Source organism: Fundulus heteroclitus, unplaced genomic scaffold, assembly GCF_011125445.2.
Source record: "Fundulus heteroclitus isolate FHET01 unplaced genomic scaffold, MU-UCD_Fhet_4.1 scaffold_36, whole genome shotgun sequence".
Taxonomy (NCBI): Eukaryota; Metazoa; Chordata; class Actinopteri; order Cyprinodontiformes; family Fundulidae; genus Fundulus; species Fundulus heteroclitus.
The window spans coordinates 2,469,961-2,495,768 of record NW_023396770.1 but is presented as its reverse complement, the minus strand read 5'-3'; the positions used below and the strand labels follow the sequence as shown (position 1 = coordinate 2,495,768).

General features: G+C 44.5%; 1 protein-coding gene across 5 annotated transcripts in view; it reads right to left on the bottom strand.

The window, feature by feature from the left end:
• Positions 1-5,701: 5,701 nt before the first annotated feature.
• The window catches only part of kidins220b (kinase D-interacting substrate 220b), a 35,391-nt gene continuing 15,284 nt past the window's right edge, over positions 5,702-25,808 (bottom strand). The window contains exons 17-30 of one of the 5 annotated variants that reach the window (XM_036130551.1): positions 24,123-24,412; positions 19,482-19,622; positions 19,163-19,403; positions 16,001-16,092; positions 15,771-15,915; positions 15,520-15,682; positions 14,260-14,438; positions 13,047-13,282; positions 12,282-12,404; positions 10,458-10,487; positions 8,876-9,013; positions 8,700-8,798; positions 7,487-7,717; positions 5,702-7,406 (exon numbers count right to left, since the gene is read on the bottom strand). In XM_036130551.1, the coding sequence (XP_035986444.1) occupies positions 6,237-7,406; positions 7,487-7,717; positions 8,700-8,798; positions 8,876-9,013; positions 10,458-10,487; positions 12,282-12,404; positions 13,047-13,282; positions 14,260-14,438; positions 15,520-15,682; positions 15,771-15,915; positions 16,001-16,092; positions 19,163-19,403; positions 19,482-19,622; positions 24,123-24,412 (3,278 nt within the window). In that variant the 3' untranslated portion in view covers positions 5,702-6,236. Of the gene's footprint in view, positions 7,407-7,486; positions 7,718-8,699; positions 8,799-8,875; positions 9,014-10,457; positions 10,488-11,979; positions 12,207-12,281; positions 12,405-13,046; positions 13,283-14,259; positions 14,439-15,519; positions 15,683-15,770; positions 15,916-16,000; positions 16,093-19,162; positions 19,404-19,481; positions 19,623-24,122; positions 24,413-25,808 lie in introns of those variants that run through there. The other 4 variants (XM_036130554.1, XM_036130552.1, XM_036130555.1 and 1 more) reach the window with 4 other exon arrangements.

Sequence of the window (25,808 nt, the reverse complement as noted above, 5' to 3'; positions counted from 1 at the left end):
CGGTCCAGTTACCGTCTCATCACAGGAACCATCTGTTTTAGTGCTTTACTTCTGGCTTTTTTCCTTTGGAGAGCAATGGACATGGTTTCCTCCAGAACACCGGGGGTTATTGATATGTGTGATGCTTAAACAAACAGGAGAACCAGTAAAATAATAAAGCAGAAGAACTTTAATGTCCCTTAATTTAAAGAAACCTTTAACTCAGCCGTCCAGTTTCCCTGTTTCCTCCAGTGAACATCCATAAAAAACACATTTTAAAGCCCAGGAGACGATGAAACACAGCTTTAAAGTGGTGGAGCTCCACAGGTTCTGACTCCTCAGAGCGGTGTTTCCATGCGGACCGAGCCGGCAGCGAGGAATTGCTGCAGCGACCTGCTCCTTCCTCCTTCTCTGCTGCTCTCTGATCAGATGTTTGGCGGCGGATCAGAGCCGCTCTGGATCCTCTCCAGCCTGATAAGTCTGGGGATTCTGCTCGGCATAATAGAGACCAACCTCAGGGCATTCTGGGTAACGGGGAGCTGAGGTCACACTGGGGTCAGGGGGGGGGGGGGGGGGGGTTGAAGATGGAGGAAGACGTGTGAATTTTGACCTGCAGGAAACTGAATAAAATAAAGTTAAACGTGACGCAGCTGCTGAAAAAAGGTTCTGTCTTCCACGCTCCGCCGGGTTCTCCGCTCTCTGCCGTCAAACATTAACGCCGCTGGTTCCCCGCCTCGGCGCTCAGACAGGAAGCTTCCTAACGTATGGAAATGAAGCCGGCTGAGCGTCGGGTTATCGGCACAGAACCAAACAGCAGGGAGCCGGGCTGTAGCTGCGAGCGGACTCCTCCCCCGACCTTTGACCCGGATCCCCAGGGCTGGTTTATCGCTGGCCCGGCCCACTGGGTTCACGGCCTTCTGGACCAGAACAAGCTCCCAAACTTTACATTTAAACTCACCTAGCAGCTGTGAAAAAGTAGATCTCACCACCCAGAATGAACCGGACCGCTGTAGAATAAAATCACTGGAACAGAACCCGCCTGACAACACGAAGTAGGCTAGAAGAGCTAAAAACCCAAAACATCTGACTCCGATCAAAAGAGACGCCACTGACATCTATTAGTCTGGAAAGTGATTTCTAAGGCTGTGGAGTCCAGAGAACCACAGTCAGAACCACGATCCACACACAGAGAGAACCTGGAAGAGAGGAGAACCGCTCCAGGTGAGGCTGACCCACCAGAATCACTCCAGGAGCTCATCTATGTCTCAACCAGGAGGTTCCAGAAGAGCCCAGAACATCTGGAGCTCTGCAGGCCTCAGTCAAGGTCAGGATTCAGGGACTGAGAAAAAACGGGAGAGGTCCAAGACCAGAACCACTGCTGACCCAAAAGAACACAAAACCCCACCTCATTTTTATCAAAAAAACATCTCAATAATCCCCGCTGCATCTGCGTTTTCCTCTCCACTGTCGCTGCATGCATGCTCGCTATGAGGGATTGCTGCAAAGTCACCGACTCAGTGACCGTGTCTGCAGGATTTGATTGACCTGCCCTTCTCAGCAGCCTTGAGGTGACGCGTTGTGGATTAGTGGTGTATAAATGAAACACCTGAATTCCTGCTGAGTCCAGACGGAGTGCAGGTCAGCGCTGCTGCGCTACAGTTGAACTCTTATCTGCTTCCTCCCGCAGCTATTTGCATGGTTTCACTGTACCTTAAACACTCTTATCAGGAACCGCGTGGCAGCAGATCTGCAACGTTGCAGTCAGACGTCACTTTTATCGCAGACATCTCACCAAAAACAGGCAATTAGGAGTTATTTTTAGAAGCTCCACGTTCGGTGACTCTGATCTGAACTCGGATCCATTTTCTGGGATTTATCAAACAGTTCAGCATTAAAGCATCAATCCTGAACGTTTTTTAAGGCCTTTGTAGTTTAACCTGCTTCCTGTTCCTCATTTCCCATCATCCCATTACTCAGTTAATCTGGAAAACAGCTAAAACACAGAGAAACTAAAGGTAAAGAGACATCTGTTTAGTTTTATCATGTTTATAAAGTTTCTCAAACAAGAAAACAAGTTTAAAGATTTTCAACATTTTCGTCTTTTTAATTATTGTCCAAGTGCTGCAGTCAGTTAGTAGGTGTGTGGCGCCACCTGCTGGACATTCCTGTCATAATAGTTTTCTTTTTTTTTTCATCCCAGCAGAAACAAACATACCTGAAATAATTAAATTACAATTATTCAGCACAAAGTCCATCAAATTAACTGCAGTGATTTATTTCCCTATATAAATAAATATGAATTAAATCCTGATAAGATCCCAAATGTTTTCAGCACAATAAATAGATCAAAGAATCATAGACAAATTTAATAAACCAAAAAAATAAATTAACAGGCAATAAAATATAGTAAAGAAATTGATAAAAAAGATGTTTTTTTATATATTTTTGCCACAAAAAAAGTCTAATCAGTTTGAAATCTAAATCAAGAAAAAAAACCTGATTATTTTACATTATTCTAAAATCATTTTTAATGTATGATTAAATTCGGCATACATAAAAACCACAGGACAGAAATCTATTTAAGAAATTTACCAATTAATAAATTGAAATACCATTCAGATTATGCACATATAAACTTGTCAGTTTAACAAATAAATCAAAATTGTTAAAATAAAATAAAAATCACGAATAAGTGAATAAATTCTAAGAAAAATTTAAAATTTAAAGAAAACTGTAAACGAATATGAAAAATAAAAGCAGGAAGTGCAGGATAACATTTTACAGCTAAATCAACTCAGCTTTCAATGGGAAAGCTCCTTTTTTTTAATATATATATATATATATATATATATATATATATATATATATATATATATAAAGTCTTTTAATACGTGTTTTTGTTGTAACTATCAGTAATCAACTGAGAGCAAATAGCAGGTTGAAACCAGGTGTCTGATTGGCTGGATGCGGCCTCCCAACGGCCAATCAGAGCAGGCGGTCATGAATGATGCAGAATATTTGGACCTATTGAAGAAATTCTGACGTAAAATCACAGAAATGAGGCAAAAAAGTAGCAGGAAGCAGAGGTGAGGTCACATCAAGGGTTTATTAGGTGTTTATGTGCACAACAAGAGTCACATGATCACAGAGGAGCACATTTCAGTCTGGCTTTTATTCTGAAGGAACAACTTTTAAACTCAGTTTTACTGCAGGAGATGATCAGACGTCTGGGATAATCAGATTCACTCTAAGCTTATTTATGATCTTATGAGATGAGGAAATCTGAAGCTGGTTTTTGTCCCACTCAGCTGGAATCGCTGCCCTTAAGGTAAGATCTAAAACTCTTTTCTGCTTCATCCATCATGAATTTCATCGTCTCATCATGTCGAGATCACCAGACTTTGATTATCTCGAGGTAACGACATCTCAAGCTTCTTTTCCCGTTTTATAATCTCAGAGAGAATTGGATGTGAGACAAATTTGGGTTTTCCTCAAAAAATGTTTCAGATCTTTATATTCAGGAACATGCAGAAGAATCCGGAACCACAAACGCCTTTTAACGCTTTATTTTATTGGGGGGAAACTGAATAAAACCAGCTCAGCACCAAACTCCTGCAGAACATTCCCGGGTTCTGACTTTCCCCTCCGTTTGGGTTCTACTCCGTCTTTATTTCAGCAGGAAGCGACACCCGGTCCAGGAAGTGGCTAAACAACAACAACGACACCGACACGACACGCCTAATTCGGACTCGGCAGCAGAACTTTCAGCACAAAGCGGTTCTGGGTGACGCTCCAGCGGGGGAAATGTGGCGGTTTCCATCACAACAACTAAGCTAATCTACGTCACATCCATGCTACACCTACAGAGTCTAGATCAGCGGTTCTGAAGTCGGTCCGACGCGGCGCTGGCCTGAAGGTTCTCCACGTGTCTTGGTTCAGACGAACGGCAACCAGCCAGGAAACGTCTAGAACTGTGCATAAAAATTGATACAATGATTAATATCAATGTTTTTAAAAACGGTTTAATATTAATATCCTGGCTTTCAATGTTGATATACCTCCCAGCCACTAGGGGGCGCTATTATAGCCATTACTATTCACATCCAGGAAGAGCAAGTGAGACAAATTTTTCTTGTTAAATCAGTGTTCAATAAATAGAAGATAAATATAATATGTGTCTGGTTTTGTTGATTGAATGACTTTGAGCATTAATTTGAAAGTAAGAAATATCGATATTGGAGTCAAATCAAAGCTATATAGAGTATCGCATCGTATCGAATCGTATCGTATCATCCTAGATGACACCCAGCCCTAGTCTTTATTAGGGCTGGGCATAAAAATCGATACAAAGATTAATATCAATGTTTTTAAAAACGGTTTAATATCGATATTCTGGTTTTCAATGTTGATATTCCTCCCAACCCCTAGGGGGCGCTTTTACAGCCATTACTGTTCAGAGCGAGGAAGAGCAAGTGAGACGAATTTTTCCTGTTAAATCAGTGTTCAATAAATAGAAGATAAATATAATATTTAGCAGGTTTTGTTGATTAATTGACTGAGCATTAATTAGAAAGTAAGAAATATCGATATTGGAGTCAAATCAAGTATCGTATCATATCGTATATCGTATTGGCTCATCCTAGATGACACCCAGCCTTAGTCTTTATTAGAGCTGGGCATAAAAATCGATAAAAAGATTAATATCCATGTTTTTAGAAACGGTTTAATATTGATATTCTGGTTTTCAATATCGATATACCTCCCAACCCATAGGGGGCGCTATTACAGTCGTTACTGTTCAGAGCGAGGAAGTGTGACGAATTTGCGGAACGGCCGACGGGATTTCAGAAACGCCTTCGTCCCTAAAATCAGACGTTTGGCACATTTTTGGTTTCTGTGATACGATAAATGCTTTGAACCAAATACACTTTATGTTCCTGTTAATATATTAGTGTTCAATAAATAAAAGATAAATATATTATTTGTCTGGTTTTGTTGATTAAATGACTGAGCATTAATTTGAAAGCAATAAATATGGATATTGGAGTCAAATCAAGCTGAGCTATGATCGAGTATCGTATCGTATTGTATCATCCTTGATGACACCCAGCCTTAGTCTTTATTAGGGCTGGGCATAAAAATTTATACAAATATGATTATTTTTAAAGACGATTTAATATCGATATTCTGGTTTTCAGTATCGATATACCTCCCAACCCATAGGGGGCGCTATTACAGCCGTTACTGTTCACAGCGAGGAAGTGTGACGAATTTGCGGAACGGCCGACAGGATTTTAGAAATGCCTTCGTCCCTAAAATCAGACGTTTGGCACATTTTTAATTTCTGTGATACGCTAAATGCATTATACCAAATGCACTTTATGTTCCTGTTAATATATTACTGTTCAATAAATAGAAAATAAATATAATATTTGCCTGGTTTTGTTGATTAAATGAGTTTGAGCATTAATTTGAAAGCAATAAATATCGATATTGGAGTCAAATCAAGCTGAGCTATGATCGAGTATCGTATCGTATCATCCTAGATTACACCCAGCCTTGGTCTTTATTAGGGCTGGGCATAAAAATTTATACAAATATGATTATTTTTAAAGACGATTTAATATTGATATTCTGGTTTTCAATATCGATATACCTCCCAACCCCTAGGGGGCGCTATTACAGCCATTACTGTTCACAGCGAGGAAGTGTGACGAATTTGCGGAACGGCCGACAGGATTTCAGAAACGCCTTCGTCCCTAAAATCAGACGTTTGGGACATTTTTGGTTTCTGTGATATGATAAATGCTTTGAACCAGATGCACTTTATGTTCCTGTTAATATATTAGTGTTCAATAAATAGAAGATAAATATAATATTTGGCTGGTTTTGTTGATTAAATGAGTTTGAGCATTAATTTGAAAGCAATAAATATTGATATTGGAGTCAAATCAAGCTGAGCTATGATCGAGTATCGTATCGTATCGGCTGGATGAGCCGATACGATACTCTATACATATCGTGTGGCTGGGATGCAGCCCTGGTCCAGAACTCGGCGCCGGCGGACCGGACTCAGACGCCCTGATCTCAGAGCTCCCACAGACGACAACATCACAACGGCGGCATGCAGCAGGTTTCTACGGCACCACGAATTTTCACGTGTACGGCATGGCGTGCGACTACGACTACAGGTGTGGGCGGCGCCGCCTCCCCGACGCCCGGGGCGCCTCGGCGGGAGGCGGCTCTTCGCCGCCGCGTCACAGGATGCTCTCGCGCTCCTCGCCGAAGGTGACGGTGTCGGAGGACACGGCGCAGATCTCCGGGGGGTCTCCGGGCTTCAGACCCCGCTTCAGGTGGACGACGCGCACGTTCTCGTTGTTGGGGCCCGGCCGGGCGGTGGTGGAGCCGGGCGGGACGATGACGTCGGCGGTGGAGGTGTGGTCGGAGGGGGCGGGGCCGTCGGCGGGGGGGCGTGGCCGGCCGCCCTGCTGGGCGTTGGTGTTGTTGTTCAGCGTGACGTTGCTGGGCGTGCGGTTGAGGTTGTAGCTCCTGGAGGAGGTCCAGCTCTCCTCGGGGCTGCTGGCCAGCAGGCTGCACTGGTCCTCGGAGCAGATGGACATGCGGGTCACCGCCGGGTCCTGCAGGCCGCTGAGGCTGCTGGGAAGGCCGCGCTTCCTGCCGGCGCCCTCCTCGTCCAGGTCGATCAGGTTGGCTCGCTCCAGCTGCGACAGGTCGGCCTCCTCGTCCTGCAGCGAGTGGTTGGGCGAGCTTTCGTTGGAGCGCACGCCCGAGTCCGACGAGTCCTTCTTGTCCAGCATGCTGTCGGACAGGTAGTCCTTCCCCTTCAGCGCCAGCGCCGCCGCCGCCGGCAGCCTGGGCTCCGCCGCCTTCCTGCACTCTCTGGGCAGCAGAGGGTTGTCGGACTCTTCGGACTCCTCGTCGTCGCTGGTCAGCTTCTGGTAGCGCAGCCCGCCGCCGCCGCCGGCCTTCAGCTTCAGCTCGCCGGCGCCCTGGAACAGCCCGCCTCTCTCCGCCGACAGCTTCCTGGTCAGCAGCGACTTGGAGGAGCCGGTCTTCTCGTCCTCCTCCGTGATCGGGTCCAGGCCGTCGCCGCCGGAGGCGAAGTCGGCGACGGCGGCGGCGTCGGCGGCCATCTTGACGGCGCTCCTCTTGCTGAAGGGTTTGCGGCCGTCCGGCTCGGCGCCGTCCCTGCCCTTGTCCCCGTTTGATGACGTCATGAACTGGCCCGGCTGCGGCTGGACGGGCTTCTCGCCGACGCCGCTCATCTCCAGCTGGGCCATCTGGGCGATGTACTCCTGGTAGGCGTTGCGGTACTCGGCCTGCTGCTTGTCCGTCAGCTTGCCGATGTCGCCGGACGACTCCTGGGAGTTCAGGCTGGTCATGCTGGCGGTGCGGTGAGCGCCCCCCTGTGGACAGACGGCCAAACGACAGGTTAGCACAGACGCCGGACCCGATGTCCTGCCGGCCGGTTCTGAGCCGCCGTTACCATCCAGGGCAGGTTCCCGTGCCGCGGCGCCTCGTCCAGCCCCACGCCGCTCAGCTCCTCGAAGCTCAGGTTGAAGCTGTACATCGGCGACGCGTCGGCGGCGTTGGCGGCGCCGGCGTGGGGCGGCGCAGCGGAGCGCCTCGCCTCCGTGGGGACGCCGACGACGCTGCCTTGCTCACTGGCGGTTTCCTCGTGCAGCACCTGACTCTCGATGTGACGCATCTCCAGGATCTGCGGCGGGAAAAAGGAGAACGGTTAAACTCGGACCGGCGGCGGATCCTAAAGCGGCCGCTGGACGGCGCCGACACTAGGGGTGTGCAAAATAATCGTCATGACGATGCATCGCGATCCAATGCATCGATTCTTGACGCCAAGCATCGATTATTAATTTAAGAAATGAATAAATAAAATGGATGAATGGTTGGCGAACATCAGCCAAAAACAAGTGCAATACAACTTCCAGTCCAGTAGATGTCGCTGCAGATGTGTTGACGCCCGCTGCCTTGTGTCAAAAGCATTTCTGGCCGCGGGATACTGCGGCGAGTCGTTTATAAACAAAACATGGAGGAGACTGAGAACATTCGCCCGGCTCCATCACATGTCAAGTCAGATATTTGGACACATTTTGGCTTTAAAAACAAAGAAGGTAAAAACAAAATTGATATGACGCACGCAATTTGCAAACACTGTTACATCGTAAAGAAATACTGTGGGAACACAACAAACTTAAAAAGGCACATGCAGAGGCGCCATCCAGAAAAACAAGAGCCGCAAACACTGATTAAACAAACAAGCTAGCCCCAATTTCTACACGCGCAAACATTTGAATGTTTTCATTTCATTGGTTTAAAGGACCGCTGAGGCCATGTAAACGGCACTGATTATCCTTATTTTGTTATTTTAAGTTTTATAAATCCTAAGCACTTTTTGTCAGTGTGTCCACTCCAGTAATAGTAATATTTGTGTCCAGTTACAGTAATGTTTATTTTCACGGCAATACCTCCAAAAGTCATTTCAATAAATGCAGCTATGTATGACTTCAGTTGCTTTCAGTTACAGTATGTATCAATTATAGACACTATCCAGATCATACACAGCCAGTCAGCCACTGGTGTACAGTGTTCAGTGAAAATATCACAATGCATTGCGATGCATCGCAATAATTCAAGTATCGTGACTTGTTTGGCAGTACCCACCACTAGCCGACACCCACCGTGGCTCTGAAGAGCTGCCAGTCTCCAAAGTTCATGTTCATCTCCTTCTTCAGCTCGTCGATGTTGCACTGAGACAGGACCCTGCCGTTCACGTTGGCCTGCAGACAGAACATCCAGACGTTTACCGCCGGCTGCCGGCGGCGCCGCGGCGGCCGCGTGGCGTCGTGACACCGACCTTCTTGATGGTGGCGGTGTACTGGGCGACCATGCTCTGGTCGATGCCTTCGGTCAGACGCACGCGCTCACACACGCCGTCCGTCGTCATGGAGCTGAGGAGAACGGCCGGCGCCCCCGACACGACCGAAGCCGGGCCCTGGAGGCAGACAGCCGATTAAAAAAAACGGACTTTACTGCCAGGCAGAACTTCAGCAGACCTGATAATTCATAATTAATTATTATTAATGCAGACACAGAAACTGGATTAGCTGCCAGTAAAAACACGTCAGGAGGAACTAAAATCTGGGATCCAGGAAAACTACGAGCCTCACAGCAAAGACGACAAAAAGCCAAACTACTTTAACCAGAATCATGCAAACATTTCTAGTTCTGGTTCTGAAACACAGCAGAGGAAGAACCCAACAGCCCAGGCACACAACCTGACGTCATTATTAATATTAGTAGCAGTAAAATACTATTTCTACCTCTATAAAATGATAAAAAGTCAAAAGAAAAAAAGCAAGAAAGCTTATTTAAATATCAAGTTTCTGTTACTATATATTATATATAAAAAGAACAACATAATAATCTCCTTTTAAAATGAAATTTAACTAACTTTTTATTATTATTGAGAACTATAACAACCGAACAGCTTATTTTATTCCTAAAATCGAACATTTAGGCTGAAACTAAATTCTAGTCCAAAGTTTTCTCCTCAGATCTAATAACAAACCTTTTGGCCCGTTAGTCTGAAATGTTCTGGTAGGTGTCAGAGTGGGGGGTGGGGGGGGGTGTGAGACCAGGTGTCCACAGTGAGAAGATCAAGGTGCAACTGAAGCTACGGGTGGTCCAGGCAAGGTGCATGCTGGGAGTTGTGGGAACACGACCTCTTCATGTCCACAGAATCATGTCTGCGTATTCTTTGTGTTTCTGGAAGCCGCTGAGGTTTTGTTCAGAAAGTTTAAAATAAGTCCAATTAAAGATTAAAGATGTTTTTATCTGAAACACGATTGTTTGGAAAACAGATGAAGAGAAGCAGCTCGGCGTGTCCAGATCTCTACAGGGGAGGAAGGACGGGCTGCGGTATCGCTAGCGGCATCGCTAACAGAATCGCTAACGGCATCGCTAACAGAATCGCTAGCGGCATCGCTAACGGAATCGCTAGCGGCATCGCTAACAGAATCGCTAGCGGCATCGCTAACGGAATCGCTAGCGGCATCGCTAACGGAATCGCTAGCGGCATTGCTAACAAAATCGCTAGTGGCATTGCTAACAGAATCGCTAGCGGCATCGCTAACGGAATCGCTAGCGGCATCGCTAACGGAATCGCTAGCGGCATTGCTAACAGAATTGCTAGCGGCTTCGCTAACAGAATCGCTAGCTGCATTGCTAACAGAATTGCTAGCGGCTTCGCTAACAGAATCGCTAGCGGCATTGCTAACAGAATCGCTAGCGGCATTGCTAACAGAATCGCTAGCGGCATCGCTAACAAAATCGCTAGCGGCATCGCTAACGGCTCATTGCAGCTTGCCCGGCTAATGGAGGATCTCTGTGGACATGAGGAGGACGGCGGGGAAGCTACGTCAGGGGGAGTTCAGTACCTGCTTCCTTTTAAAAGATGAACTCTTAGACTGCAGACAGAAGGACAGACAGACAGACGAGGGACGGAGACGTCAGGACAGCTCTGACAGGAAATCAGTCTGACAACAAGCAGCTCTGAGACAAATAAAAACCCTCAGCAGAGAAAAGATGGAGGAGCAACAGAAGAGGAAGAGAAACTAAAAGTCCTTTTTTTTTTTTAACCTGATGCTTCGTAAAGTTTCAGTCCTTCAGGCCAGAACGTCTATTAATTAAACAGTTTATTGAATTTGTGCTTCCAGAAGCTAAATATCTGCTTCGTTTCCCCCAAACCTGTCTGATTGTTTTAGGACCAGTTCAACCATCCAGCTGTTGGAGACAGTCCACCTTCTTCTGTGCCCCGGTCCCACAGCATGATGCTGCCTCCACCATTCCTAGCAGTCAGTACGTTGGTTTCAGGTAGCAAAGCCTCACTAAGCTCCTCTGAACAGCCTTTTTGTTGCCATCAAACATCTGTCTGTGCTCTGGGAGCCAAAAGCAGCCTAGGATGTTCAGAGGCTACTGAGGGCGTAACCGCTTAGCATCATCATGGACTGAGAAGGTTCTGATTAGGGCTGAACGATTTTGGAAAATAATCTAATTGCCATTTTTTTTTCTTAATATTGCGATTTAATACGGTTTTTTTTCCCAGTTTAATTTATCATGTTTTAAAATATATACAAACAACAAATCAATTTGTTTCCTCGCAATGCGGATTAGTTGCTAAAAGACCCACAGCATCTAAACTCAGAGCAGAAATTATTGCGTTCTGCCTACAATATATTTCAACTACAATTGCAATTTTGACTTTTCTCTGCGTTAACCACAAGCAACAAAAAATGCCTCTAAATAAAGATGTTTGTAAACAAGGACTATTTAAAACAAGAACTTTTAATGTTTCTATTAATCAGAATATTATTCAAGAGAACAGCTTTTAGTTTAATTGGACATCAATCCTTGTTGAACATAAAGTGCAACCAACAAGCAAGTCTATGTATTAAACTGATTGACCTGTACTTAATGCTATGTATGATTATATAAACTCTAATACAAGTAATAAAATTAGATTATCTCACTGCTGCAACTGTCTTCCCTTCCATGTGGAGGCAAACCCACTTTAAACATTTTACCAACACCTAATGGACGCGTCTAATTCACTAATTGTTACATAGCCAAAAATTGCAGACTCTGCGATTTGGAAATTGCGTTTTTTTAAAATCGTGATTATATTGAAAATGCGATTAATTGTGCAGCCCTAGTTCTGATCATTTAAACAGCTGGACTGAAGCCCCACGAGGACAAGGACATGTCCTCTGGAGCTTCCTGGTCAAATGAGACACATTCTGGGCTCAGAGACAGAAATCTACGGGACGAAGGAGTCCAGCCTGCTGCAGAGCACGGCGGCGGCAGCATCATGCTGTGGGCAGCCAGATGGTGGAAACATGGACACGGCTGGCTGTTCCAACAGAACCGCGATCCATCAAGGTTCTGCAAAGATCCAACCTGCTCCTGCTTGATCCGTGCCCACCCTGCTCAGAAATCAACCAGCAGCTTCCTAACGAGGCTGTAGCCAATCAGAGGGAGGGCTGTATGTATATATTTGACCCTGCATGCAGCTCGGTCCGCAGGCGGGTCAGATCCGACTCATCCTGAGGTAAAGGTGGGTTTGATGAGGAAGAAGCAGCAGATTACAGCGGCTGCTCCGCCTCTGACGCGTCTTAGAGTCAGAAAACCTGAAAAAAGGCGGTGAGTTAATTCTCTGTGACGGCGGCTGACGTAGTCACCGACTTCCTGCCGCTCGTACTTACGGGTGCAGCGGCGCCGGCGTCCCTGCTCAGGAAGCTTTTAGGAGGCGGCCACAGATCGAGATGCGGCGGGAAGGGGGCCACGAATGGGCGTGGCAGATGGTAAAGGTGGTGGGAGAAATATGGCTGAGGAGGCGGGGCGGAGAAAATCAAAATAACGTTCATGGAGGCGTTTCAACAGAAACAAACAAACAAACGCTGAGATCAGGGAGTGAATCTCTGCCGTCTCACTGCAAAAAGAGAACTAAAAATAAGTAAATTAATGTATTTCTCCTTGATTTGAGCAGGTAAATAATATTATTTGCCAATGGAATGAGTATTTTTACCCCTAAAATGAGATAATTAGATATATTGCACTTGAAATAAGATGATGGCGATGAAATGTTCCTATTTCAAGCGTAAAAATATTATTCCATTGGCAAATAATCTTATTTATCTGCTCGAATCAAAGAAAAATACCCTCATTTCAAGAAATATTTTCTTATTTTTAGTTCTATTTTTAAATTGACGAGTCAAAGCTCTCAATTTAAGCAAAGACAGAGACTCTGGTTTCAGAGAGGCAGCTGATTGGTTCACAGAGAGTCGACCTCGAAGGCGATTGGTCGACTGCTCGAGGCAGCAGAGATTCACTGCAAACAAGGAAATGGAATCAGGTCAAACCAAAACGACAAATAAAAGATGACAAATGAAACCAAACCGGGAGGTCACATGACATGATGACGTCACCGCTCGGCCAGGTGAGGCTGGGGGGGCGGGGCCTGTACGCACCCTGTTGTAGAAGGGGTGCTGCGGGCCGGCCATGCCGCTGTAGTAGCTGCTGTGGGGCTGCGGGGAGATGATGCCCCCTGCTGGCGGGTTGAAGGGTCCGCTGAAGGAGGCGGAGGGCGAGCAGGTGGAGGACACCTGGCTGTAGACGGAGGTGGGCCGGGCCTGGGCGTCCTGCAGCGGGATGGCCGGGTAAGTGACTCCGCCCATGTTCATCTGGTCCCGGGCCGCGCGGACATCTGGATCAGAACATCTGGATTAGAGCAAAGCCGAGATGTCTGCAGCCCTCCTGGTTCAACAGAGTTCTGCTGGTGAACGAGCGACCCGGTTCAGTGGTGAAGCGGGGACAGCGCCCCCCGGAGGACCGGAGTCAGACGGATGTGAGCTACAGTGTGTAAAGTCAGGCTGGAAAGCAATATTTAAGTCGTTACACTGCAAAAACGGATCTAAAAACAAGTAAAATGTTCTCAAAGTTAGTCTATTTGTCCTTGAATTGAGACAGTAAATAAGATTATCTGCCAATGAAATGAGTATCTTTACCCCTAAAATAAGATAATTAGACATCCTGCACTTGAAATAAGATGACGGAGATGATTTGTTCCTATTTTAAGTGGAAAAATCTTATTCCATTGGCAAATAGTCTTATTTAGCTGCTCAAATCAAGGACAAATACACTAATTTCACGAAAATTGTACTTATTTTTAGTTCTGTTTTTGCAGTGTACAACAGAAACCGCTGCGTCAGGGAGATCCGACACCGAACTAAATCTGTTCAAAACGTCAAAGAAACGACATCTGGATCAGCGGAACCAACAGATGAGAACATCTGGAACGGTCATTAACTGCTGTGAAAGCACAGAAACACTCCTTAATGAGAGGATTATTAAAAAGGCAAAAAATCTAAACTGGTTGAGGTGAAAACAGCAACATTAAATGAGCTGACAGATCAGATTCATAATATTCTCAAAGTGTAAAAGGATTTCCTCTAAACTGAAGTTGGAGACGGTTATATTTGAGAATTACTGACTTATATAATTGTAAATAGGCCTGATTTTGTTTAATGTCATATTTGCCCTCAGTGTCGTACTGTTGTATAATCCTAATGTGTGTTTTTGTAGTTAACAAAAATGTAATAAATAAAAGAAATGGTTCAGTAATAAAGTTTACTGTAAGCAAATAAAAATAAAACAACCAGATGTGTTCTGGTATGGGCTGACCTGCGATGATCTCTCTGAGTTTGGGGTCCAGGTTGACGGTGCAGGGCAGGAAGGTGCGCACGTCTCTGGCCGTCAGGACGGGCGTCCGCGACGACAGGAAGACCTCGAAGCTGCGCACGTCGCCGTCGATCTCCAGCAGCGGCTCCACGTCCTTCGTGGTCGGGATGTTCTTTGACACCCTGGGGAAGAAAAAAGCCGTCAGCCGCTCCGCCGGGTCTGGACTCAGGCGGCCGGTGAAAATCTGTCCCCCCCCTGTGGCGGGAGCGCGCATTGCAGCCGTTTTCACAGAGCTTCTGATTGATTTATCGGTAAAAAACTCATCTAGGTATAAAACTAGCTTTTGATCCCAAATTGTTTATTCTAGGATTATACCCAAACAGACATCATATATCCAGGAAAATTACTAATGCCATGGATCTATGTCTTCTTCTATTACTATTACTATCTATAGTACTATTACTATCTATTACTTGCAAAAAGAGTTATAGCACTTTCGTGGAAGAGTACCAGTAAACCAAAATTCATTAATTGGATTAAAGAAATATCCATAACTTTGCCAATGGAAAAGATTACTTTCATTATAAAAGGGAAATCGTCGCTATTTCAAAACATTTGGGGTCCTTTTGTGGAATATATAAAAAAACATGGATAAGAGGGATTTTGAGGGTGGATTATAGTGGCAGTTGATCTCCTGGAGTGTCCTAAAATAAGGACACTCCAGGAGAGTGTCCTTATATATATATATATATATATATATATATATATATATTATATATATATATATATATTATATATATATATATCCTTATTTCTTAAATTGTCCTTATATATATATATATATATATATAGAGATATATATATATATATATATATATATATATATATATAGAGATATATATATATATATATATATATATATATATATATATATATATATATATATATATATATATATATATATATATATACACATACACACACCTAATTTCCTAGTAGTTGATAGTGTTAGTACATCCACTGACTGTAGAATTACCTGTGAAACGTTTTCACTGAGCCAGAAAACTGCTTGTTGTTGCAACCAAATCCTGTGGGATTCCGTGAGAGTAGGGAGTAGCAAGATGGCCGCCAGTGACTTCAGTTTTTCGGCAAAGTCAGCACTCCAGTGTATTATATAGCTCAGTGGTAGTGACACTCCCGACACAGAGGGGAACAGATTCTCACAGGGGAACTGAATTTCGGGCGGCGAGCGTGACCCCTGACCTTTCGTAGATGCTCTTGAGGGTTGCCAGGTCGGGGACGCCGTCGGTCTCCTCCAGGTAGAGCAGGAGCCAGGAGGTGCGGTAGGGCCACTGCTCCGTCAGGTTGATCCAGGACGCCAGCCGGTCCCAGTTGAAGCTGATCTGATTGGCTCTCAGGAGGCGGCCTGGACAGAAAGGGGGCGGGGTCAGACGCGAGCGACCGCCTAGCAGGCGCGGCCCCCCCCCCCCCGGAGGAACGGGGGCGCGGCTCACCTGTGACGGAGACGATGTTGAGCAGCCGCCTCATGGTCTGCGGGCTGATGTCGCTGAACCAGTCCTCCGTCACCATCAGCTTCGTCAGGTCGAAGGACATCTGCCGCGTCACCGAGCGCTGCACCTGCCGCCGCCGGTACGTGTCCTGCAGCGAGCCAACACAGGTCACATGACCGCACGCCTGACCGCCGACAGACGGGGCGATTTTAAAACCCGCCGGCCCGACTCACCCGGCGGTTGAGCGTGGTCTTGCTGCCCAGCCTGGTGAGCTCGCCCAGACTGTGCTGGGACAGCTTCCTGTCCAGCTCCTCATGCCAGCCCACTGCGGACACAAACACCGCCGCTCAGAGACGGACGCCAGCCGTCCTAACGAGGTACGCACGACGTCTCTGCGTCCACTGAGTCAGTTACAGCACCCAGCCCCAGTTACAATGCAAAAACAGAACTAAAAATACGTAAAAATGTCTTTAAATGAGTGCATTTATCCTTGATTTGAGCAGGTAAATAAGATTATCTGCCAATTGAATGAGTATTTTTACCCCTAACATAAGATAATTAGATATAATGCACTTGAAATAAGAGGATTGAGATGAGTTGTTCAGTGTTGTATAAAGTACTAAAATCTCAGAGTCCAGTAAAAGTATAGTTACCTCTCCAAAATATGACTTTGGTAAAAGTCCAAGTCACTGACTGAAATGTTACTTGAGTAAAAGTCTTAAAGTATCTGAAATGTCTTGTACTTAAGTATGAAAATGACTGTAAAAATAGATGTACTCAAGTAATGCAATTAAAAGTATAAGTGAAAAGTAAAACAAGGCAAATGCAGTTTGAATGACATTTTTTTACATTTTGGTAAACTTTGAAAGTCAAATTCACTTAAAATAATACAAACAACCAAGTGTTGGAGAAATTTAGACCAAGTTTAGACAGAAAATACAACCATTTTGTGAGCTTAAAGTTTTCCTTCTTCAAGTAAGTAAGTAATACAAATTGTGTGCGTCTCTCTCTCTCTTTTTTTGTAACGAGTAACTAAACCCAAAGATTGAAAATGTATTGGAGTAAAAGTATGCAATTAAGTTCGGAAATAAAGTGAATTAAAAATTCAAATTTATAAAAAAAATGTATACTCCAGGAAAGTATAAAGTACTCCAAAATATACTTAATTACAGTAGTGAAGTATTTATACTTTGTTACTATACAACACTGGAGATGTTCCTATTTTAAGTGCACAAATCCTATTCCATTGGCAGATAATCTTATTTACCTGCTCAAATCAAGGATAAATGCACTAATTTCATGACATTTTTACGTATTTTTTGTTCTATTTTTGCAGTGTGTGCCCCGTTTTTAGGTCTATTGCTCTAAAGAAACATTATAAACGAGAGGAATAAACTCCTGGTAAATAACCCCAAGGTGCTCAGAGATGTGACGGAAAATACTAAACAAGCATAACATCAAATTATGTTATTTACCGTATGTTTCGGACCATAAGGCGCACTAAATAGCGTGTAACATCTCCACATCCACAGCTCTCTATCGTCTCTGTGGGAGGACAGAGTAGCTGGACTACACTGCCCTGTTTCTAACATAAAATAAACTTTATATTTAATTAACTTACTAGGTTTATTGTTGCTAGCGCATACTCCAGGCTGCCTTACATGAATGCTCTTCTAGTTTAGACATTACAGTCAGGCAGTCTGGTAGACAGCTCAGGGGTCCTCAGGTACGCTGCAAAAAGGGAACTCAAAATAAGTGCAATTTTCTTGACATTTTTGCATTTTTCCTTGATTTGAGCAGGTGAATACGACTATTTGCCAATGGAATAAGATTTTTGCACTTAAAATAAGAACAATTCATCTCCATCTTATTTCAAGTGCAAAATATCTAATTATCTTATTTTAGGGATAAAAATACTCATTCCATTGGCAAATAGTGTTAGTCAGCTGCTCAAATCAAGGAAAATATACTAATTTCAAGAAAGTTTTACTTACTTTTAGTTCCCTTTTTGCAGTGTAGTGACACAGTGTACCGTAATTCTCCTAATATCCATTGAGTGGAGCGGCTTCGTTGCTAACTAAAGTCATATTTACACATTTTAACAGATTTTTAGCGCATTGTACCATAAAATCAGTCAGTAAACTCAACGGTGATCATAGATAAGGAGCAGCATCAGTTTATGAGAAGATTTAAGGATTTAAAGTGCGCCTTATAGTCTGAACAATATGGTATATTATTACCTTTATCAGGTCTGGGTTAAAGGAGAAAGCCTCTCTGGTTAGAGGAAAACAGGAAATGTGACTAAAACCTGATAATGGAGCACGGAGGTGGAGGTATGATGCTGTGGGCTGGTTCTGATCCGCAGCAGAACCGGACCTTCAGACAGCCGGGCTGTGCTAACTTTATCTGAACCGCTCTTCAAATCAGTCTCTTTCTGATATGTTTAGTTATCATTGTGCCAATTTATTTTTTTAGAAATTTATGACATTTTTGGTAATTTTCTCTTAAGAATTGATTGAAAACTCTTAAAAAAAAATAAATAAATAAATAAAAAGAAAAGGATTTTACTTTCTCTAAACATTTGAAATCTACTTATCATGTCTAAAATGTTCCAAACAAAGACCGTCAGATTCTCGCGGCGTTTACCCTCAGAGGAAATAGCACAGGGTAAAAAATTATAGTACCGTATTTTTCGGACTATAAATCGCACTAAATATTCTAAGTGTGTAATATCAGTCCTACACGTCCACTGGTCACTATTTAGACGTTACAGTCAGGCAGTCTGGTAGACAGCTCAGGGGTCCTCAGGTAGTGACACAGTGTACCGTAATTCTCCTAATATCCATTGAGTGGAGCGGCTTCTTTGCTAACCAAAGTTGTACTTACACATTTTAACAGATTTTTAGCACATTGTACCACATAAAATCAGTCAGTAAACACAGCATCAGTTTATGAGAAGATTTAAGGATTTAAAGTGCGCCTTATAGTCTGAATAATACGGTATATTATTACCTTTATCAGGTCTGGGTTAAAGGAGAAAGTCTCTCTGGTTAGAGGAAAACAGGAAATGTGACTAAAAGCTGATTGTGGAGCACGGAGGTGGAGGAATGATGCTGTGGGCCGGTTCTGATCCGCAGCAGAACCGGACCTTCAGACAGCCGGGCTGTGCTAACTTTATCTGAACCGCTCTTCAAATCAGTTTTTCTCTGATATGTTTAGTTATCATTGTGTCAATTTATGACATTTTTGGTCATTTTCACTCAATAATTGATTAAAATCTCTATAAAAAAGGATTTTACTTTCTCTAAACATCTGAAATCTACTTATTGTGTCTAAAATGTTCCAAACAAAGACAGTCAGATTGTGGCGGCCGTCGTCGTCGTGGCGGCGTTTACCCTCAGAGTTAGCGGTGTCGCCGTTGGCGGGCGCGGCGGCGGCGCACATCTTCCTGGCGCTGGAGAGGCCGCGGCTGTTGAGGAAGACGGGCAGGTGGACGATGTTCCTCATGTAGTCGTGGCCGTTGATGTTGGAGTCCCTCAGGACGCTGTTCAGGTTCTGGTTGATGGCTTTGATGATGATGTGCGGGTCGCTGGCGAAGATGGAGATGAAGGGGCCTTTGGAGAACAGAACCCGCACCTGCAGGAGAGCGAGGGCGAACGGTGTCAGCACGCCGGTCAGCTGACCCCCCCCCCACCCAAATGTTTCCCCTCTCACCGTGTCGAGCATCTGGAGGACTTTATCCTGCTCGCAGGAGTCCAGGCCGTCGATGACGACCACCAGCCTGGTCTGATGCTGCGTGAAGCTGTCGATGGTCTTCGCCATCCTCGCCATCAGCTCCACCTCGTGCTTCAGCACCTGCAGGACCAAAGTCTGAGATGAAGGCTGACTTTTCTGCTTTCCTCTTTAAAAGTTTATTTTTTAGGGAGGTGGAGAAAGAAAAAAAAATTCTCCTTCAGACAAATTTAAAGACGACGCAAAGGGTTTTATGCAGGGGCGGCTCTAGACAGGGGCCAACAGGGGCCCATGCCCCTGTAGAAATGGCCCTGTACTAAAAGCATGATGTTAAATAAACTTCTCATAATTATTTATTTGCAATGGCAAAGAAACCATAACTGATTGGTCACTTTGACCAATATTATTTTTTACTTATACAGCTTTACTCTAAAAAGAATTTAAAACTTATGATGTTTCACGTTTAGCTTTAGCCGTATTGAGCAGGGGGCAAAGTTTTCAACTGCTAGATCAGAGGTCTGAAACCTGCAGTTCCAGAGCCACAAGTGGCTCACTTAATATTATTACACAGTTAAATATTGCCATTTTATTGTTTTTAATTTTTTTTGTTCTGTGCCCCTGTGAAAAAACACTGGCCCCCACTTTGGCCCCCCTGGTAAATTTGGTCTAGAACCGCCACTGGTTTTATGTGATTAAAATATAGAGAAATAAAACTGAATAAAGGCAAGTTGGAATAAAATAATAGAAACTAAGAGCAAACATTATAAACGGTTGGACTACAAACTTGAACTAATGATGTTTCAGTAAAACAGTTTAACTAGAACAGTTAAAGTCCTGAACAAATGTGTTTTTAACCTTAATTTAAAGGAACTTTTCCAGTTTTCTGGGAGTTTGTTCCAGATCAGTGGAGCATAGGAACTAAATGCTGCTTCTCCATGTCTGGTTCTGGTTCTGGTTCTGGTTCTGGTTCTGCAGAGCAGGCTGGAGCCAGAAGACCTGAGTGGTCTGGAGGGTTGATGCCCTGATAACAAGTCTGTGATGGATTTAGGTGCTAATTCAGGGATTTATAGACTAACAGAAGGATTTTAAAGTCTATTCTCTGACATCCAGGGAGCCATGGAAGGACTTCAGAACCGGGTCCATGTTCTCTACGTTCTTAGTCTTAGTGGAAGGACTTTAGAACCGGGTCCATGTTCTCTACGTTCTTAGTCTTAGTGGAAGGACTTCAGAACCGGGTCCATGTTCTCTACGTTCTTAGTCTTAGTGGAAGGACTTTAGAACCGGGTCCATGTTCTCTACGTTCTTAGTCTTAGTGAGGACTTCAGAACCGGGTCCATGTTCTCTACGTTCTTAGTCTTAGTGAGGACTTCAGAACCGGGTCCATGTTCTCTACGTTCTTAGTCTTAGTGGAAGGACTTCAGAACCGGGTCCATGTTCTCTACGTTCTTAGTCTTAGTGGAAGGACTTTAGAACCGGGTCCATGTTCTCTACGTTCTTAGTCTTAGTGAGGACTTCAGAACCGGGTCCATGTTCTCTACGTTCTTAGTCTCAGTGAGGACTTCAGAACCGGGTCCATGTTCTCTACGTTCTTAGTCTTAGTGGAAGGACTTCAGAACCGGGTCCATGTTCTCTACGTTCTTAGTCTTAGTGGAAGGACTTTAGAACCGGGTCCATGTTCTCTACGTTCTTAGTCTTAGTGAGGACTTCAGAACCGGGTCCATGTTCTCTACGTTCTTAGTCTTAGTGAGGACTTCAGAACCGGGTCCATGTTCTCTACGTTCTTAGTCTTAGTGGAAGGACTTCAGAACCGGGTCCATGTTCTCTACGTTCTTAGTCTTAGTGGAAGGACTTTAGAACCGGGTCCATGTTCTCTACGTTCTTAGTCTTAGTGAGGACTTCAGAACCGGGTCCATGTTCTCTACGTTCTTAGTCTTAGTGAGGACTTCAGAACCGGGTCCATGTTCTCTACGTTCTTAGTCTTAGTGAGGACTTCAGAACCGGGTCCATGTTCTCTACGTTCTTAGTCTTAGTGGAAGGACTTCAGAACCGGGTCCATGTTCTCTACGTTCTTAGTCTTAGTGAGGACTTCAGAACCGGGTCCATGTTCTCTATGTTCTTAGTCTTAGTGAGGACTTCAGAACCGGGTCCATGTTCTCTACGTTCTTAGTCTTAGTGGAAGGACTTTAGAACCGGGTCCATGTTCTCTACGTTCTTAGTCTGAGTGAGGACTTCAGAACCGGGTCCATGTTCTCCACGTTCTTAGTCTTAGTGAGGACTTCAGAACCGGGTCCATGTTCTCCACGTTCTTAGTCTTAGTGAGGACTTCAGAACCGGGTCCATGTTCTCTACGTTCTTAGTCTTAGTGGAAGGACTTCAGAACCGGGTCCATGTTCTCTACGTTCTTAGTCTTAGTGAGGACTTCAGAACCGGGTCCATGTTCTCTACGTTCTTAGTCTTAGTGAGGACTTCAGAACCGGGTCCATGTTCTCTACGTTCTTAGTCTTAGTGAGGACTTCAGAACCGGGTCCATGTTTTCTACGTTCTTAGTCTTAGTGAGGACTTCAGAACCGGGTCCATGTTCTCTACGTTCTTAGTCTTAGTGGAAGGACTTCAGAACCGGGTCCATGTTCTCTACGTTCTTAGTCTTAGTGAGGACTTCAGAACCGGGTCCATGTTCTCTACGTTCTTAGTCTTAGTGAGGACTTCAGAACCGGGTCCATGTTCTCTACGTTCTTAGTCTTAGTGAGGACTTCAGAACCGGGTCCATGTTCTCTACGTTCTTAGTCTTAGTGAGGACTTCAGAACCGGGTCATGTTCTCTATGTTCTTAGTCATAGTGAGGACTTCAGAACCGGGTCCATGTTCTCTACGTTCTTAGTCTTAGTGAGGACTTCAGAACCGGGTCATGTTCTCTACGTTCTTAGTCTTAGTGAGGACTTCAGAACCGGGTCCATGTTCTCTACGTTCTTAGTCTTAGTGAGGACTTCAGAACCGGGTCCATGTTCTCTACGTTCTTAGTCTTAGTGGAAGGACTTCAGAACCGGGTCCATGTTCTCTACGTTCTTAGTCTTAGTGAGGACTTCAGAACCGGGTCCATGTTCTCTACGTTCTTAGTCTTAGTGGAAGGACTTCAGAACCGGGTTCATGTTCTCTACGTTCTTAGTCTTAGTGAGGACTTCAGAACCGGGTCCAAGTTCTCTACGTTCTTAGTCTTAGTGAGGACTTCAGAACCGGGTCCATGTTCTCTACGTTCTTAGTCTTAGTGAGGACTTCAGAACCGGGTCCATGTTCTCTACGTTCTTAGTCTTGGTGGAAGGACTTCAGAACCGGGTCCATGTTCTCTACGTTCTTTGTCTTAGTGGAAGGACTTCAGAACCGGGTTCATGTTCTCTACGTTCTTAGTCTTAGTGAGGACTTCAGAACCGGGTCCATGTTCTCTACGTTCTTAGTCTTGGTGGAAGGACTTCAGAACCGGGTCCATGTTCTCTACGTTCTTAGTCTTAGTGGAAGGACTTCAGAACCGGGTCCATGTTCTCTACGTTCTTAGTCTTAGTGAGGACTTCAGAACCGGGTCCAAGTTCTCTACGTTCTTAGTCTTAGTGAGGACTTCAGAACCGGGTCCATGTTCTCTACGTTCTTAGTCTTAGTGAGGACTTCAGAACCGGGTCCATGTTCTCTACGTTCTTAGTCTTAGTGAGGACTTCAGAACCGGGTCCATGTTCTCTACGTTCTTAGTCTTAGTGAGGACTTCAGAACCGGGTCCATGTTCTCTACGTTCTTAGTCTTAGTGAGGACTTCAGAACCGGGTCCAAGTTCTCTACGTTCTTAGTCTTAGTGAGGACTTCAGAACCGGGTCCATGTTCTCTACGTTCTTAGTCTTAGTGAGGACTTCAGAACCGGGTCCATGTTCTCTACGTTCTTAGCCTTAGTGAGGACTTCAGAACCGGGTCCATGTTCTCTACGTTCTTAGTCTTAGTGAGGACTTCAGAACCGGGTCCATGTTCTCTACGTTCTTAGTCTTAGTGAGGACTTCAGAACCGGGCCCATGTTCTCTACTTTCTTAGTCTTAGTGAGGACTTCAGAACCGGGTCCATGTTCTCTACGTTCTTAGTCTTAGTGGAAGGACTTCAGAACCGGGTCCATGTTCTCTACGTTCTTAGTCTTAGTGAGGACTTCAGAACCGGGTCCATGTTCTCTACGTTCTTAGTCTTAGTGGAAGGACTTCAGAACCGGGTCCATGTTCTCTACGTTCTTAGTCTTAGTGAGGACTTCAGAACCGGGTCCATGTTCTCTACGTTCTTAGTCTTAGTGGAAGGACTTCAGAACCGGGTCCATGTTCTCTACGTTCTTAGTCTTAGTGGAAGGACTTCAGAACCGGGTCCATGTTCTCTACGTTCTTAGTCTTAGTGAGGACTTCAGAACCGGGTTCATGTTCTCTACGTTCTTAGTCTTAGTGAGGACTTCAGAACCGGGTCCATGTTCTCTACGTTCTTAGTCTTAGTGAGGACTTCAGAACCGGGTCCATGTTCTCTACGTTCTTAGTCTTAGTGAGGACTTCAGAACCGGGTCATGTTCTCTACGTTCTCTAAGTGAAATCACCGCTGCAGTGATCGGTTCTGCTGACCTTCATGAAGCCCTCGCTCTTCAGCTTGTGCATCCTGTTGGCGGCGCCGTGGAGCCTCTTCCTCTGCGAGTTCAGCACCGAGTCGGTGACCTGCCACCAGGTCTTGCAGTTGAGCAGCAGGGCCAGCCCCACCACGCTGCCGATGGCGATCAGCACGGCGTTCACCGTCTGGTTCTCGCCGTCCACCTTGAAGACGGCCAGCAGCGCCATGCCGGTGATGAGGCAGGTCAGGATGAAGGCGAAGAGGATGAAGGACGGCACGCAGCACGTCTTCTTCCACTTCTTTTTGCCTGGAGGACAGAGTCACAGTTTGTTTGTGTCCCTCCACGGGAAAAAGTAGTCCTCATAATGTAAAATGCACACAAATCTGAACATGTTGTTATGAAGGCTGCAACATTAAGTGGATAAATGCTAAAAGCGAATCTACTGCCCCCTGCTGGCTGGTTAACACATGACTCTTAAGTTGAACAATAAACTTATTATCACATTCATTTTAGCAAAGTTTTTACAATTTTTTCACCCAATTTAAAATCCCCTGTTTATTTGTGCACTTGTGACTGAATGAAAAAATTTTAACAACTTTTTTAGCCATTTTGAAACAAAAAAACTTTTTAAAAAATATATTACAATTGCTTCACCTAGAACAGCTTTTTTTTAATTTTATTCCATATGTTTCATCGCCGTTCATTAGACTTATTTCATTTTAATAACTCGGTAGTCATTAAAATGCAGACCTGTACATCACTTCCACCTCCGACATGAGCATAATAACGGGAATATTTGTCATTATTACGCTCTGCTCTTTGCATTATTGTCTCAGTCTGAGTCAAATTACTAATATTTGTCCAAATGTCTGGCACAAACAGCTGATTCTGATTCTTATTGAACCTTAAAATTGGCTTTATATCAGGGATTAACCCACAGAAGTCAAATAAAGCTGATAGATCCAAAGAAAAAGATTCAAAACTAAAACAACTGGACTTTATTCTGAAGTTGAAGACGTTTTTCTTCACATCCAGGAAGTTTTCTCAGTCCAAAATGTCTGAAGCAGTGAGAAGTTCCAGCTTTATAGACTTTTATAGCCTCCTTAGAGCTTAGATTCACCTGGAACTCCAACAATGGAGAGTCATTAGGTTCCTCGTTAGGCTCCTCGTTAGGCTCCTCGTTAGGCTGGCTGGCAGGTTAAATGTTGTTCTCACATCATGGAGGTGTGAATTTAGTGAAACTTGGCAGGAATCAAACCTGCAGCTGTGTTGTAAGTTTCTGAAAGCTGAAACCTGAGTCTTTCTTCACCAGCATAAAGCTGACAGACAACCTCTTTATCTGGTTTCCAGAGAGTGGAAACATGTTTTACCGGCTGCAGAGAGAAGAGACGCCGGATCTGTGCCGTCAAACAAAAAAAAAAAAAATCACGTGATAGTTTGAGAGGATTTAAAGCCAATCTCTGCTGTTTATTGTCTTTATTCCTAAAAGGCAAAATAACTACAGGTCACCAGATCCTGGGAAAGAGGCGGCTGTGATTAAAAGACCCATAAATTCTGACGTCTGCTAACTAAAATGTTACTATTCTTTACTTTTTGCTAGAACAGACACTGTTTCTTTTTAAAAAAGCCTCTATTTATTAAAACCACCCCCACTGGTAACCCTGGAGCTGACGGGTTGCCGGTTTGAATCCGTTTACCAGAT